Consider the following 13,210-nt stretch of genomic DNA (forward strand, 5'->3'; position numbering starts at 1 on the left):
TGTTTATGAGTTGGAAGAATTCACATCATCAAAGTGAATTACTACCCAGAGCCATCTACAAATTTAATGCTATCCTCATCAAGATCCCAACCACATTTTTAAGAGAATAGAACAAATGATACATATGTTATTCTGGAACCAGAAAATCTCAAATTGCCAAGACTATCTTGAGAAGAAAGAACAGAACTGAAGGCATCACACTCCCAGATCTCAAATTGTATTATAGGGCCATTGTCATCAAAACTGCTTGGTACTGGAACATGAATAGACACTCTGACCAGTGGAATAGAATTGAGAGGCTGAAAGTAAGCCCCCACACCTATGGACATCTAATCTTTGACAAATGTGCCCAGACTATTCAATGGGGGAAAGCAAAGTCTCTTCAACAAATGGTGTTGGAAAAAGCGTGTTGAAACATGCATATGAATGAAACTGAACCACTATATTTCACCATATACAAAAGTAAATTCAAGTGGATTAAGGACTTGGATGTTAGACCAGAAACAATGAGACACTTAGAGGAATATATTGGCAGAACTCTTTTCCGCATCAATTTAAAGACATCTTCAATGAAATGAATCCAGCTGATAAGAAGACTAAGGCAACCAGAAACCTATGGGACTACATCAAATTAAAAAGCTTCTGCACAGCTAAAGAAACCATTATCCAAACCAAGAGACCCCTCACAGAATGGGAGAAGATCTTTATATGCCATACATCAGACAAGAGTTTAATAACCAGAATAAAGAGCTTGCCAAACTCAACAATAAGACCACAAATAACCCCATCCTAAATGGGGGGAGCACATGGACAGAATATTTACCACAGAAGAGATCCAAAAGGCCAAGAAACACATGCAAAAATGTTCCAAGTCTTTGATTATCTGAGAAATGCAAATAAAAACAACCATGATATACCACTTCATTCCTGTGAGGATGTTGTACATCAGAAAAGGTAGCAGCAGCAAATTCTGCAGAGGTTGTGGGGTTAAAGGAACCCTCCTGCACTGCTGATGGGAATGTCAATTGGTCAAGCCTCTGTGGACAACAGTCTGGAGAACTCTCAAAAGGCTAGAAATGGACCTACCTTATGATCCTGCAATTCCTCTCCTGGGGATATATCCTAAGGAACTCAACACACCCATCCAAAAAGATCTGTGTACACATATGTTATTAACAGCACAATTTACAATAGCCAAAACCTGGAAACAACCCAAGTGTCCATCAACAGATGAGTGGCTGAGCAAATTGTGGTATATATACACAATGGAATACTACTGAGCTATAAAAAATGGTGACTTCACCATTTTCAGCTGATCTTGGATGGACCTTGAAAAATTCATGTTAAATGAAATAAGTCAGAAACAGAAGGATGAATATGGGATGATCTCACTCTCAGGCAGAAGTTGAAAAACAAGTTCAGAAGAGAAAACACAAGTAGAACCTCAACTAGAATTGTCTTATTGCATCAAATTAGAGGACTCTGGGGTGGGAGAATACAGATCCAAGAAGGATGACAGAGGACCTAGTGGGGGTTGTATTGTTATATGAAAAACTTATAAATGGTATGCATGTACAAAATTTGTATTTACTGTTGAATGTAAAACATTAATTTCCCAATAAAGAAATTTAAAAAAATTTCTGCACAGCAAAAGAAAATGCTAACTAAATCAAGAGACCTCTTACAGAATGGGAGAAGATCTTTACATGTCATACATCAGATAAGAGGTTAATAACAAAAATATATAAAGAGCTTGCTAAACTCAACAACAAGATAACAAATAACCCCATCCACAATGGATAGAGGACATGGATAGAATATTCACCACAGAAGAGATCCAATAGGCTGAGAAACACATGAAAATATGCTCCAAGTCTTTGATTGTCAGAGAAATGCAAGTCAAGACAACAATGAGATACCACTTTACTCTTGTGAGAATGTCATACATCAGAAAAGGTAATAGCAAGTGCTGGAGAGGTTGTGGGGTTAAAGGAACCCTCCAGCACTGCTGATGGGAATGTCAATTGGTCCATCGTCTGTGGAGAACAGTCTGGAGAACTCTCACAAGGCTAGAAATGGACCTACCCTCTGATCCTGCAATACCTCTCCTGGATATATCCTGAGGAACCCAATACACCCATCAGAAAAAGATCTGTGTACACATATGTTCTTGGTAGCACAATTTGTAATAGCCAAAGCTGGAAGCAACCCAGGTTTCCAACAACAGATGAGTGGCTGAGCAAGTTGTGGTATATATAAACAATGGAATACTACTCAGCTATTAAAAATGGTGACTTTGAGCAATCATGGACCCAAAGCTTGGAAAAGTGGAGAGGAAGTATTAGGGAGGTACTCACTGCAAACTCTAGTATACTTCTGCTTTCTTACTCTCAACCAAATTGCTCAACAATTTGTTTGGCTTTGTATGTTAACTCTCTTTTCAGTCACCAGGTTCCAGGTGTCATCAGGATGCCGGCCAGACTTCCCTGGATTGAAGACACCACCAATGTGTCCTGGAGCTCAGCTTCCCCAGAGACCCATCCTACTAGGGAAAGAGAGAGGCAGACTGGGAGTTTGGACTGACCAGTCAACCAGCGAGGAAGCAATTACAGAAGCCAGACCTTCTACCTTCTGCAACCCTCAATGACCCTGGGTCCATGCTCCCAGAGGGATAGAGTGGGAAAGCTATCAGGGGAGGGGGTGGGATATGGAGATTGGGCGGTGGGAATTGTGTGGAGTTGTACCCCTCCTACCCTATGGTTTTGTTAATTTTTTCCTTTCTTAAATAAAAAATAAAAAATAAAATGGTGACTTTACCATTTTCAGCCCATCTTGGATGGAGCTTGAAAAAATCATGTTAAGTGAAATAAGTCAGAAATAGAAGGATGAATATGGGATGTTCTCACTCTCAGGCAGAAGCTGAAAAATAAGACCAGAAGAGAAAAAAAAGTACAACCTTAACTGGCATTGTCATATTGCACCAAAGTAAAAAACTCTGCAGTGGGTGGAGGGGAGAATATAGGACCAAAAAGGATGAGAGTACCTAGTGGGAGTTGTATTGTTATATGGAAAACCAGGAAATGTTATGCATGTACAAACTATTGTATTTACTGTCGAATGTAAAACATTAATTCCCCAATAAAGAAATTTAAAAAAAGATTTGGCATTTTATGTCCTGAATACAGTTTTCATGTATGCACACAATGTATTAAATCCAAAACAGGTATAAAATAATGAATAATAAGCATAACACTGTGACTCACCTTCAAATTTTGTGAGGCGTTTAACCTGCAGTGTGTGTCCCTGTGCACCTGTAGCAGTGTATGTGTTCAAGTCCACTTTGTAGAGTTGATGATTAATTTTGACCTCAATTGTCTTTCTGTTTGTTCTTCTGGCCTCCTCCAACAGCAGATTGGTTATTTTATCAAAACTATGAAACATATTATTGGCATCATATTGCCATTCTACAAATTCATTGATACACTCTGCCCAAAATTCCTGTTCTTTGGCTGATCTACCTCTTTTGCTTTTGATCATTTCCTCAATTTTCTTTTTGGCATGTGTTACATCTCCAAATCCCAATACCTTTATTGAAGGTTTTTTAGTGTCCAAGGAAATGGCAATATTCAACTTTGTTTGTATATCATTCAATTCCTGGTATTCTTTTTCATCAAAGTCTTTGATACACTCATCTTCACTGGTGTAAGAACACTGATTTCTTTCAATCACATCCTGTATGTAGTAAAGGGCATCTTCCACTAATTTTGCATTGCTACCACATACCAGAAAAAATGTTGATTCTCTTTTCTCTTCCAAAACCAAAGAACATTGTTTCTTGGGAGATTGGCTTACATCACTCAAAAGTGCTAAAAGAAAGTAAAAGAAAGAAAAGGAATATTAGCTTTTTCTCTCTTTTTATCAAGTTATATATTATAAAATATTGGTTAATTTTGCAGTTGTTTCTGCCTCAAACCACTTTCATCCATTTTACTCACTATCACACATTTTATAGCAACCCCATTTGACTGTACCTGGCAGCCATCAATATGTTCACTGTGTCTGAAGTCTTGTTTTTTTTAACTTGCCCATATAAGTGAAATAATACAGTATTTATTGTTGTCTATATCTATATATATACACATATATATGATTTTTAAGTTGTTTCCTTGACAACTATAAATAATTATGCTCAATTAATGTACATATAGACATCTTTTCTACATAGTAGATTTGCCTTCCTTTGGAAAAGCAGAAATAGAATTGTAGGATCAAATATTTAACTTTTTGAGGTATTACAACTTTCAGTTACATACAACTATAATTTACATTTGCACAAACTGTACAAAGTCTCTTTTCTCCCTATCTTGCCAATGTTTTGTATATCTTATCTGATAACAGCCATTATATGGAATCATATATGTCTTCATATGGTTTTGGTTTTCATTTCCTTGATGATTTATGATGTTGAACACCATGTTATGTACCTGTTGATTATATGTATGTTTCATTCAAAAAGTATCTATTCATAACCTTTCCAATTTTCCAATTGAATTATTACATTTTGTTGGGTTGTATGAGTTCTTTTAAATTTTGAATATTAACCGCTTATCATTTGCAAATACTTTACCTCGTTGCTAGGTTGTCTTTTTATTCATTAATGGTTTCCTATGCTGTACAGAAACATTTTATTTGATGTAGTTTCTGCTCCCCTTTTGCCTTTGCTTTTTGTGTCATACCAAAAAATATCACTGCAAAACAATGTCTAGGGGTGTATGCCTATGTTTTCTTCTAGTAATTTTATGGTTTCAGGACTAATATCAAGGCTTAAATCCATATCAAGTGACTCAATTTCATTCTTTTTGAGAGTGACTTTCCAATTTTCCTAACATCACTCATTGAAGAGACTATCCTCTCCTCATTGGATATTCTTGGTACCTTTGCTATAATAATTGAACTAATATATATGGACTTGTTTTGAGGCTCCTGCTACAGATCTATTGATCTATATATCTTTTTTTTATGCCAATATAAAAGATTATATAATAGCAGTAGATATAGGTGTGACTTAGAAAGGAAGAGAAGGCAGAACCATAGGGGAAAAATGGGCAAATCTATGTAAACATAGATAGTTACAGAAATAATAGTCAACCCATATGTTACATTGGGAAAATTAATGCGGTTTCCAATGAAGGGAATGTGAACACAGATATGTGGTGGTAGGAATAGTATGGGATTATACCACTATTAATTATCTCACAGTTTTATAAATCAATTTTAAATCACTAATAAAAATTAATAACTTACATGAAGTTTTAGATATCATGGACTGTTGACAAGAATCAAAGGATCCTTTTTTTTTCATTTTGTCATAAAACACATTCAGTAATGGAGGCCGAAAGATAACAACTTTAACTGTTTTCACAGAGTGGATGGAATCTTTCTGGATAAAGTCTTCAATAGCATCAATTATGGCTTCAGCAACCTTATCTGGATTTTGTTTGGCACGTCCTAGAAATTCAAATAATGCAAATGACTGGGAATGAAACACCCAACTGGAAAAGCTTGGAATTGAAAATTCCAATATTAAGAAAATAAATAATCTCTCCCCACCTGGTTGAGTGCACATGTTACAATGAGCAAGGACCTGGGTTCAAGTCCCCAGTCCTCACCTGTAGGGGAAAAGCTTTGCAAGTGGTAAAACAGTATTGAAGGTGTCCCTCTCCCTTTCTGTCACCCTCTCAATGTCTGGCTATCTCTATCCAATAAGTAAATAAATATAATAATTATTTTAAATGAAAGAGTATCTCACACGAGAGAAATAGGTGGAGAGAGAACTACAGATACAGACAGAAGTCACCTCTACCTGCAGGGGCGTCGTTTCACAAGAGGTGAATCAGGTCTGCTGGTGTCTATATTTCTTTCCCTCTTTCTGTCTTCCCCTCCTCTCAACTTATCCTTGACTTATCCAGCAACAACAATAATAATAACCACAGCAATAAAAATGGAAAAAAAGATAGAAGTCAGAACACCATTCTGGTACATGTGGTGCCAGGGATCTAACAGTAGCCACAGACATGCAAGTTCTCTGATCCTTCAGTAGAGCTACATCTTGGCTGCATCATGGACTTCTCTAAAAATGCAGCCACAAATACTTTCAAAATTCTAGGTGCAATAGTAAGTTTTTATTCCAGGATGTGAAGGAGGCAACCCTTCTACAATGAACAGACTCCTATAAAAATAACATTTAGTGTCTGATATTCATATTTTGTCCTTGTGACCAAGAAGGTCTCACACAGCAAATTCCTAAAGCCCACTCACACCCTTTTGTAGAACTGAGAGAATAGGGCTGGAAAAAGCTCTTGGTGTCAGCTACATGGAGGAGGAAATCCATCCATCACTGATGTTCTACATGGAGAGCAAGAAGAGAAGAGGAAGCTTATGACTCAATAATGGTAGGGGGTATGAAGGGAAAAGGAAGAAAACAAACTGACTTAAAAAAAAGGGGAGAGATGGACTTTGTTTCTCTCAGGTTCCCTCTTCTTCCTTCACCCTTTTTACCCCTTCCTTCCTTTATCTTCCCTTCTCTTTTTATCTTCCCTGCCATATGAGAAAACAAATGTCTCTTCAGTTTTCAACATTCTCATCACCTATCTCCATATTTTTATTTTTTATTTACACCACCTATAGGACTTGTTTGTTTCCACCTGAGCTGTTTTGAGGGTGAGGCAGCTGCTTCACTCAGACTCATCTTTCTACATAAACAGTCAGTTCTAATATAAAGAAATGTGGACGTCTTGGGATTTAACCTTGAAAAAGAAGAGGCTACTGACCTGTTCCTATGGCTGGGAGACAAATAGAAGAATAATTGCGTTTATTACTCTCTTGCAAAACACTAGTAACAGATTTCTTGACATCATTTCCACCAACAACATGAATAATATTCTTACACTTCAATAATCCACCAACAGTAACAATATAATCACGGTTGCCCTGTCCAGCTGGGAAAAACAAGAGAATGTATACAAAATTAGATGTAGAACTCACATTTTGTTTACAAAGAAACATACCTAACTTGGTAGATAAAACATTTTATGTGAATAGAAGACTCCTGAAATTTTTCTTGATTACCTTCTCTTTTTGTGTGAGGTTACTACTCAGGTTTAACTCTCTGCAATAGAAATTCATCAGTAAAATTTATTATTTTATCAGTATATTAATCTTTTCTCTCCTATCCACAATCTTATTTTATTTTATTTGTAATTATGGTGGGTTACAAGATCGTAAGATTACAGGGTATAGCTCCACACCATACCCACCACCAAAGTCTTGTGTCTACACCCTCCCACTTTCCACTTTCCAATGCTAGCCACCATAATTCTCACAGTCTTGGAAACAGTTTGTTCACTTACGGGGTTTTTCTGTTTGTTTTTCAAGTTCATATGTAGAAATTCTCTAGAATTCACTGTGAGTGAAACCATTTTGTAATTGTCTTTCATCTCTTTATATCACTAGACATAATTATCACCAGTCCCATCCATTTTGTCCCAAAGGAATTATATATCTCACTTAATTTCTTCAGCCAGTCATCTGTTGATGGACATTTAGGCTGCTTCTACTCTTTTGCTATTGTGAATAATGCAGCTATGAATATAGAGGTATATCCCTTCAAATTAATGTTTTGGTGTCCTTTGGATAAATGTGTAAGAGTGGTATTCAAAGACTATGCAGTCTTCCAAAGGAGCTACACCAGTTTGCATTCCTACCAGCAGTGTAATAGTCCTATCCACATTCTTTCCTCTGCATCCTCATAGCCTCCAGTGATCATCTGTCACTTTTCTTTTCTTTTTTCTCTCTCCTTTCTTTTATTTTTCCTCTCTCTCTCTCTCTCTCTTTCATTTATTTATTTACTTATTTACTTATTTATTTATTTATTTATTGTCACTGGGGTTACTGCAAGAGCCCAGTGCCTGCATGACTCCACAACTTTTTTCTGGTGACCAATTTTCTTTCCTTCATTCTCCTTTCTCTATTTCCTTCCCTTTTTGATGGAAGATGACGAATAGAGAGGGGGGGGAGAGAGAGAGAGAGAGGAAGAAAAACACTTGCAGCATTGCTTTGTGGTTTATGAAATATTTCCCTTGCAGATGGAGTCAGGGGGATTTGAATCTAAGTCTTCACTCATGATAATATGTGAGCTATACTTGGCATAGCGCCACCCAGGTAAAACCCAGATAAAAAGTAGCATTGTACCTTACCTTGTAAAAGACATTGCATTTCTACATATTTCCCAGCGCCCTCTAAAATTGCTTTGGAAACTCCTATATGAAATAGTCAAGAAAAGTTATAAACATGAGTAAAAAATCAGTATATTTCACATACAGATCCCAATGACTTCTCATTATCTAAACTCTTTCTTAAAAACAAAAATTAATATCATAATTCATCTTATTTAAAAATTTCATATTATACCAATTATTAGAAATAATGACAAATTTTAAATTGTTAATCAATAGTAATAGGTCAAAGTTGTAGAAATCATATTGGCTGGTGTAGCTATAGGACAATTTCACTAGAGCAGCCTGTTCATAGGATTTACTGTGACTATTAAACTAGTCAAAACCTTCCAGTAACACACCTGCTTTATGATCAAATGTCCTTGATGTTGAATTTACAATCACATCTGTCTCTTCATTAATAATATCTCCAGTGGCTACCTGGTAAATGATGGAACCAATCTTCATTTCATACATGCCAGTGCAAGGACTGGAAACAGTTCCATAGAATCCTGAAAAAGAACTCAAACCAATTATGACAATAGAAAGAAGGATTCACATTTCAAGCTTTTCATAAGTTCCCTGTTTTGTTTTCCTTCTCTATGATATATGACCCTAAGTCTAAGCAATGCTCTCTTTCTGACAATGTACTATAAAATATAACACATATTAATTGTGGGCTTCTGGTACAGATCAAGGTAAATCTATTCCACTAAAGTCTGTCTCATCCACTAATTACAACTAAAATGCATAACAAATACAAAAAAGTTTGTTAGCTGAGACAAGAAGTATGCAATAAACAAAATTGGGAGGGCAGCAAAATTTTAAGCAGCAACCTGTACATAGGAAAAGTTCTCATTTTGATTTGTTTTGAAATGTGTCTTCCTTCTCTCCTAACTTTGACCTAGAGGATCTAGATGAGCAATACTCAATAGATATAGGCACCAAGACATTCAAAAGTCTCAAAACATTCTCTGCCATCAGAGGATTGCCATCTCTGTGGACTGAAGAATCTGAGGAAGTACTCATTGCTTCCCATATATAAGTGAAACATGGAATGTGTGTGGTGTATTGCATCAAAGCAAAGGACTCTAGGAAAAGGGGAAAGGAATGGGTGGAGAGGGCATTGAGGTCCTGGTATATGATGGTGGGAAAATGCCCAAGTTGTAGGGGTAAGAGTATTCTGCAGATACATATCATGATGTGCCCAGGTCCTGAAATGAGTGCAGCCTGCTATGTTCCCAGCTGTAATATGAGCTGCAAGCTCAGACCAAAAGGGACTTAGAAGTTATACAGGCTCTGGTGCTAAATATAAATATAAATATAAATATAAATATAAATATAAATATAAACATAAATAGTCCCAAATATTTTTGGATGGGAATGTTTGGTTCTTTGGGATATTTCCCCACAAAAGTAACTGCAGGTTTATAGGGTAGGTCCACTTCTAGCCTTCTGAGAATTTTCCAGACTGCTCTCCACAGGGGTTGGATTCCCACCAGCACTGCAAGAGGGTTCCTTTGTCCCCACAACCTCTCCAGCATTTGTTGCTGCTATCTCTTCTGGAATATGACATTCTCACAGGAGTGAAGTGGCATCTCATTGTTGTCTTTATTTACATTTCTATGACAGTCAATGACTTGGAATATTTTTTCATTTGACTGTTGGTTGGCCTTTTGTATCTCTTCTTGGTGAATATTCTGTTCATATCCTCTCCCATTTTTTTGTTGGTGTTGCTGAGTTTGGTGAGCTCTGTATATATTTTGGTTATTAGCCTCTTGTCTGATGTACGGCATGTAAAAGATCTTTTCCCATTCTGTAGGAGTCTCTTTGGGTAGTGTTTTCTTTTGCTATGCAGAAGTTTTTAATCTGATGTAGTCTCATTGGCTTATTTTTGTTTTAGTCTTCTTTGTAATTGGATTCATTCCATTGAAGATGGCTTTAAATTTTATATGGAAAAGAGTTCTGCCAAAGTTTTCCTCTAAGTATTTGATAGTTTTTGGTCTAACATATAGGTCCTTGATCCATTTGGAATTTAATTTTGTGTTTGGTGAAATATAGTGGTTCAGTTTCATTCTTTTGCATGCTTCAAACTATTTTTTTCCAACACCATTTGTTGAAGAGAGTTTCCTTCCCCCATTTCTGAGCATCTTGGTCAAAGATGAGATGTCCATAATTTTGGGGGTTTAGTACTGGGCTCTAAATTCTATTCCACTGGTCATTGTGTCTATGGTCAGTTTATGTCCTGGAACCAAGCAGTTTTGATTACAATGGCCCTATAATGCAATTTGAAATGTGGAAATGTTATGCCTCCAGTTCTGTTCTTTCTTTTAAAGATTGTTTTGGAAATTCTAGGTGCTTATTTGGCTCCAGTTAAACATTTGTAGCTTTTGGTCTATTCTCGTAAAAAATATTGGATGGGACCTTGATGGGGATTGTATTAAATTTGTATATGGCTCTGGGGAGTGTATTCATTTTGATGATGTTAATTCTTCTAACCCATGAACACAGAATATTTTTCCACCTCTTTGTGTCTTTTCCTATTTCCTTGAATAGTGAACTATAAATTTCAATATACAAGTCTTTCGTTGGGCATTACGCCAGCTCCCCTGCATTGCTTGATACTATGGCCTATTTACATAATCATTGTTTTGCCTGAAAGATCCCCACCCATGCCTGCAGGGTACATTAATCCCACCAGCTTTCTGTCCTCCCAGAGTGCCATGTTTTCTCCAACCCCTTTCCTAGCCAATCCCGTTCCCGACTTGCCACTTGCATTTTTACCCTATAAATCCTGCTGATGTTCCTGGTTTCACTCTCTTTCTCTTCTGCATCCCGACCTGGAGAAGGGCTGGTGTGCATAGCGGGAGGCAGCCATTTTGCTAGCTCCATGTGATCTAAACCCACTGTGCTCACACTGTGCTGACTCTGTGTCACCTACATCAATAAAGAATTATATTACCACGCCACCATGAGTTCCTTGTCTCTCTCTCTCTGGCAAAGCTAGCCTAGCAGTCTTTAACTTCTTTTGTTGGCTTTATTCCTAAATATTTTATTGTTTTTGTTGCTATAGTAAAAAGGAATTTATTTCTGGGTAGCTTCTTCTTCTACTTTATTGTTTGCAAAGAGGAATGCTATTGACTTTTATATGTTAGTTTTGTAGGCTGACACCTTACTATATTGCCTGGTAATTTCCAAGAGCTTCCTGATGTATTCTTTAGGTTTTTCTATATATTCTGTCAACTCATCTGAAATTGTGAGATGTCCAATATTTCTGATTTACTTATCTCTTCATTTAGCTATATCGTTTCTTTATTGATTTTCTGCCCAGATGATTTGTCAAGTTGAGAGTGTGGGGTGTTGAAATCGTGTACCATTACTGTGTTACTGTTCATATATTGCTGTAGCTTTTTCAGTAGATGTTTGATGTATTTAGATAGCCTCTCATTGGGTTCATGGATGTTAATAATCATTAAGTCCTCTTGATTGACTAATCCTCTGAGCATTAAGTCCATCCTTATCTTTTAAAATTTTATTTATATTAAGATCTATTGTGTCAGATATGAGAATAGCTGTTTCTGCTTTTTGTGGTCCATTGGCTTATATTATAGTTTTCCATCCTTTCACTTTGAGTCCGTGTTTGTCTTGCTGAGTTACATGGGATTCCTGTAGACAACATATGGTTGGATTGTGTTTTCTGATCCATCTTCCATCTCTGTGCCTTTTAATAGGTGAATTTAGGCCATTGACATTTATTGATATTGTAGATACATTTTAATGTCATTATTCTAAACTTTTAGAGTGTTCTGATATATGGCATGGTTATGGTATTGTGACTGTTTACAGAACTTTTAGACTATCTTGCACAGCAGGCTTGATGATAGTTGATTCCTTCAACTGTTGCTTTTCTGAGGTTTTTATTCTTCCATCTAATCTAATGACAGTCATGCAGGATATAATTTTTTTAGTGGAAAGCCTCTCTCTTTAAGAGCTCGACATATATCTTGCCATTTTTTTTCTGTGTATATTACTTCTTTTGACATCATCTCATATGTCTCTGTTATTGTTTTCAGTCTCTTCATCTCTTTTTGAGATCTTTTATTTCTTTCTTAGTTTTCTCTAATTAATTCTCAATCTTGCTAATTTTGTTTTCTGCTTCAGTTATTCTGCATTCTCTCCCTTCTGCTGTTTTCTGTAGCTCAACTATTTTGTTACCCTGTACTAGCTTGTTCTGTTAGTTGTGCTCTTAGCTCAGCTATTTCAGCTTTCAGCTCTCTAATTACCTCAGGGTAATTAATGTTTTCTTTCAGAGTCTCATTTGTTGTTTCCCTAATCTGGATGATACTACTTTCAAAATCTTTCCTCATTACATTAATTATTTCATTGATTAGTATTTGGTTGTCCTCATTCTTATGTTTTACCTTTTGGGGACTTCAATCTGGACTTTTTTATGGTTCACTTCTCCAATGCTTCTTCTTGGACTAATCATTATATTTGTTTTGTTATGAAGTCCTTTCTTCACTGCTTTTCAATCCACTAATCACACTTGCCTGGACTTACGTGTATCTAAATAAGGCCTTTATTAGTTTACAATTGTCAATCTTAACAGTTCTTTCAAGGTTATCTGAACCACTGAGGTGAAACAAAGTGGCTATTAAACCTTATTATATTGTTATTCTATTTATATTTCCTTCTTGCTATGGGATCATGAGGACTTTTTAACTATAAGTACATTTTTTAGTTTAATCACTTACTGCAGACCTAGAGATAAAACTGTGGGGGCACAATGATTATGCAAAGAGACTCCCATTCCTTTAGGGTCCATGTCTCTTGCCTAATCCCCTCTACTCCACCATCAGCAGAGCAAAGCAGAGCAGATCTTTGGCCCCATGAGAATCTAAATAAATTATGTCTTCATTTGGTTGGTCCTTGGGCAG

The 13,210-nt window shown here is 36.4% G+C and overlaps 1 protein-coding gene across 1 annotated transcript in view; it reads right to left on the reverse strand.

Annotated features, from left to right (window-relative positions):
* Positions 1–13,210, reverse strand: part of LOC103122519 (protein mono-ADP-ribosyltransferase PARP14-like) — a 72,933-nt gene that overhangs the window by 15,089 nt on the left and 44,634 nt on the right. Inside the window, exons 10-14 of the mRNA XM_060197108.1 lie at positions 8,636–8,785; positions 8,256–8,318; positions 6,831–6,998; positions 5,305–5,508; positions 3,264–3,866 (exon numbers count right to left, since the gene is read on the reverse strand). Coding sequence (XP_060053091.1) covers positions 3,264–3,866; positions 5,305–5,508; positions 6,831–6,998; positions 8,256–8,318; positions 8,636–8,785 — 1,188 coding nt within the window. The remainder of the gene's footprint in view (positions 1–3,263; positions 3,867–5,304; positions 5,509–6,830; positions 6,999–8,255; positions 8,319–8,635; positions 8,786–13,210) is intronic.

The sequence above is a fragment of the Erinaceus europaeus genome, chromosome 9 (assembly GCF_950295315.1).
Source record: "Erinaceus europaeus chromosome 9, mEriEur2.1, whole genome shotgun sequence".
Classification (NCBI taxonomy): Eukaryota; Metazoa; Chordata; class Mammalia; order Eulipotyphla; family Erinaceidae; genus Erinaceus; species Erinaceus europaeus.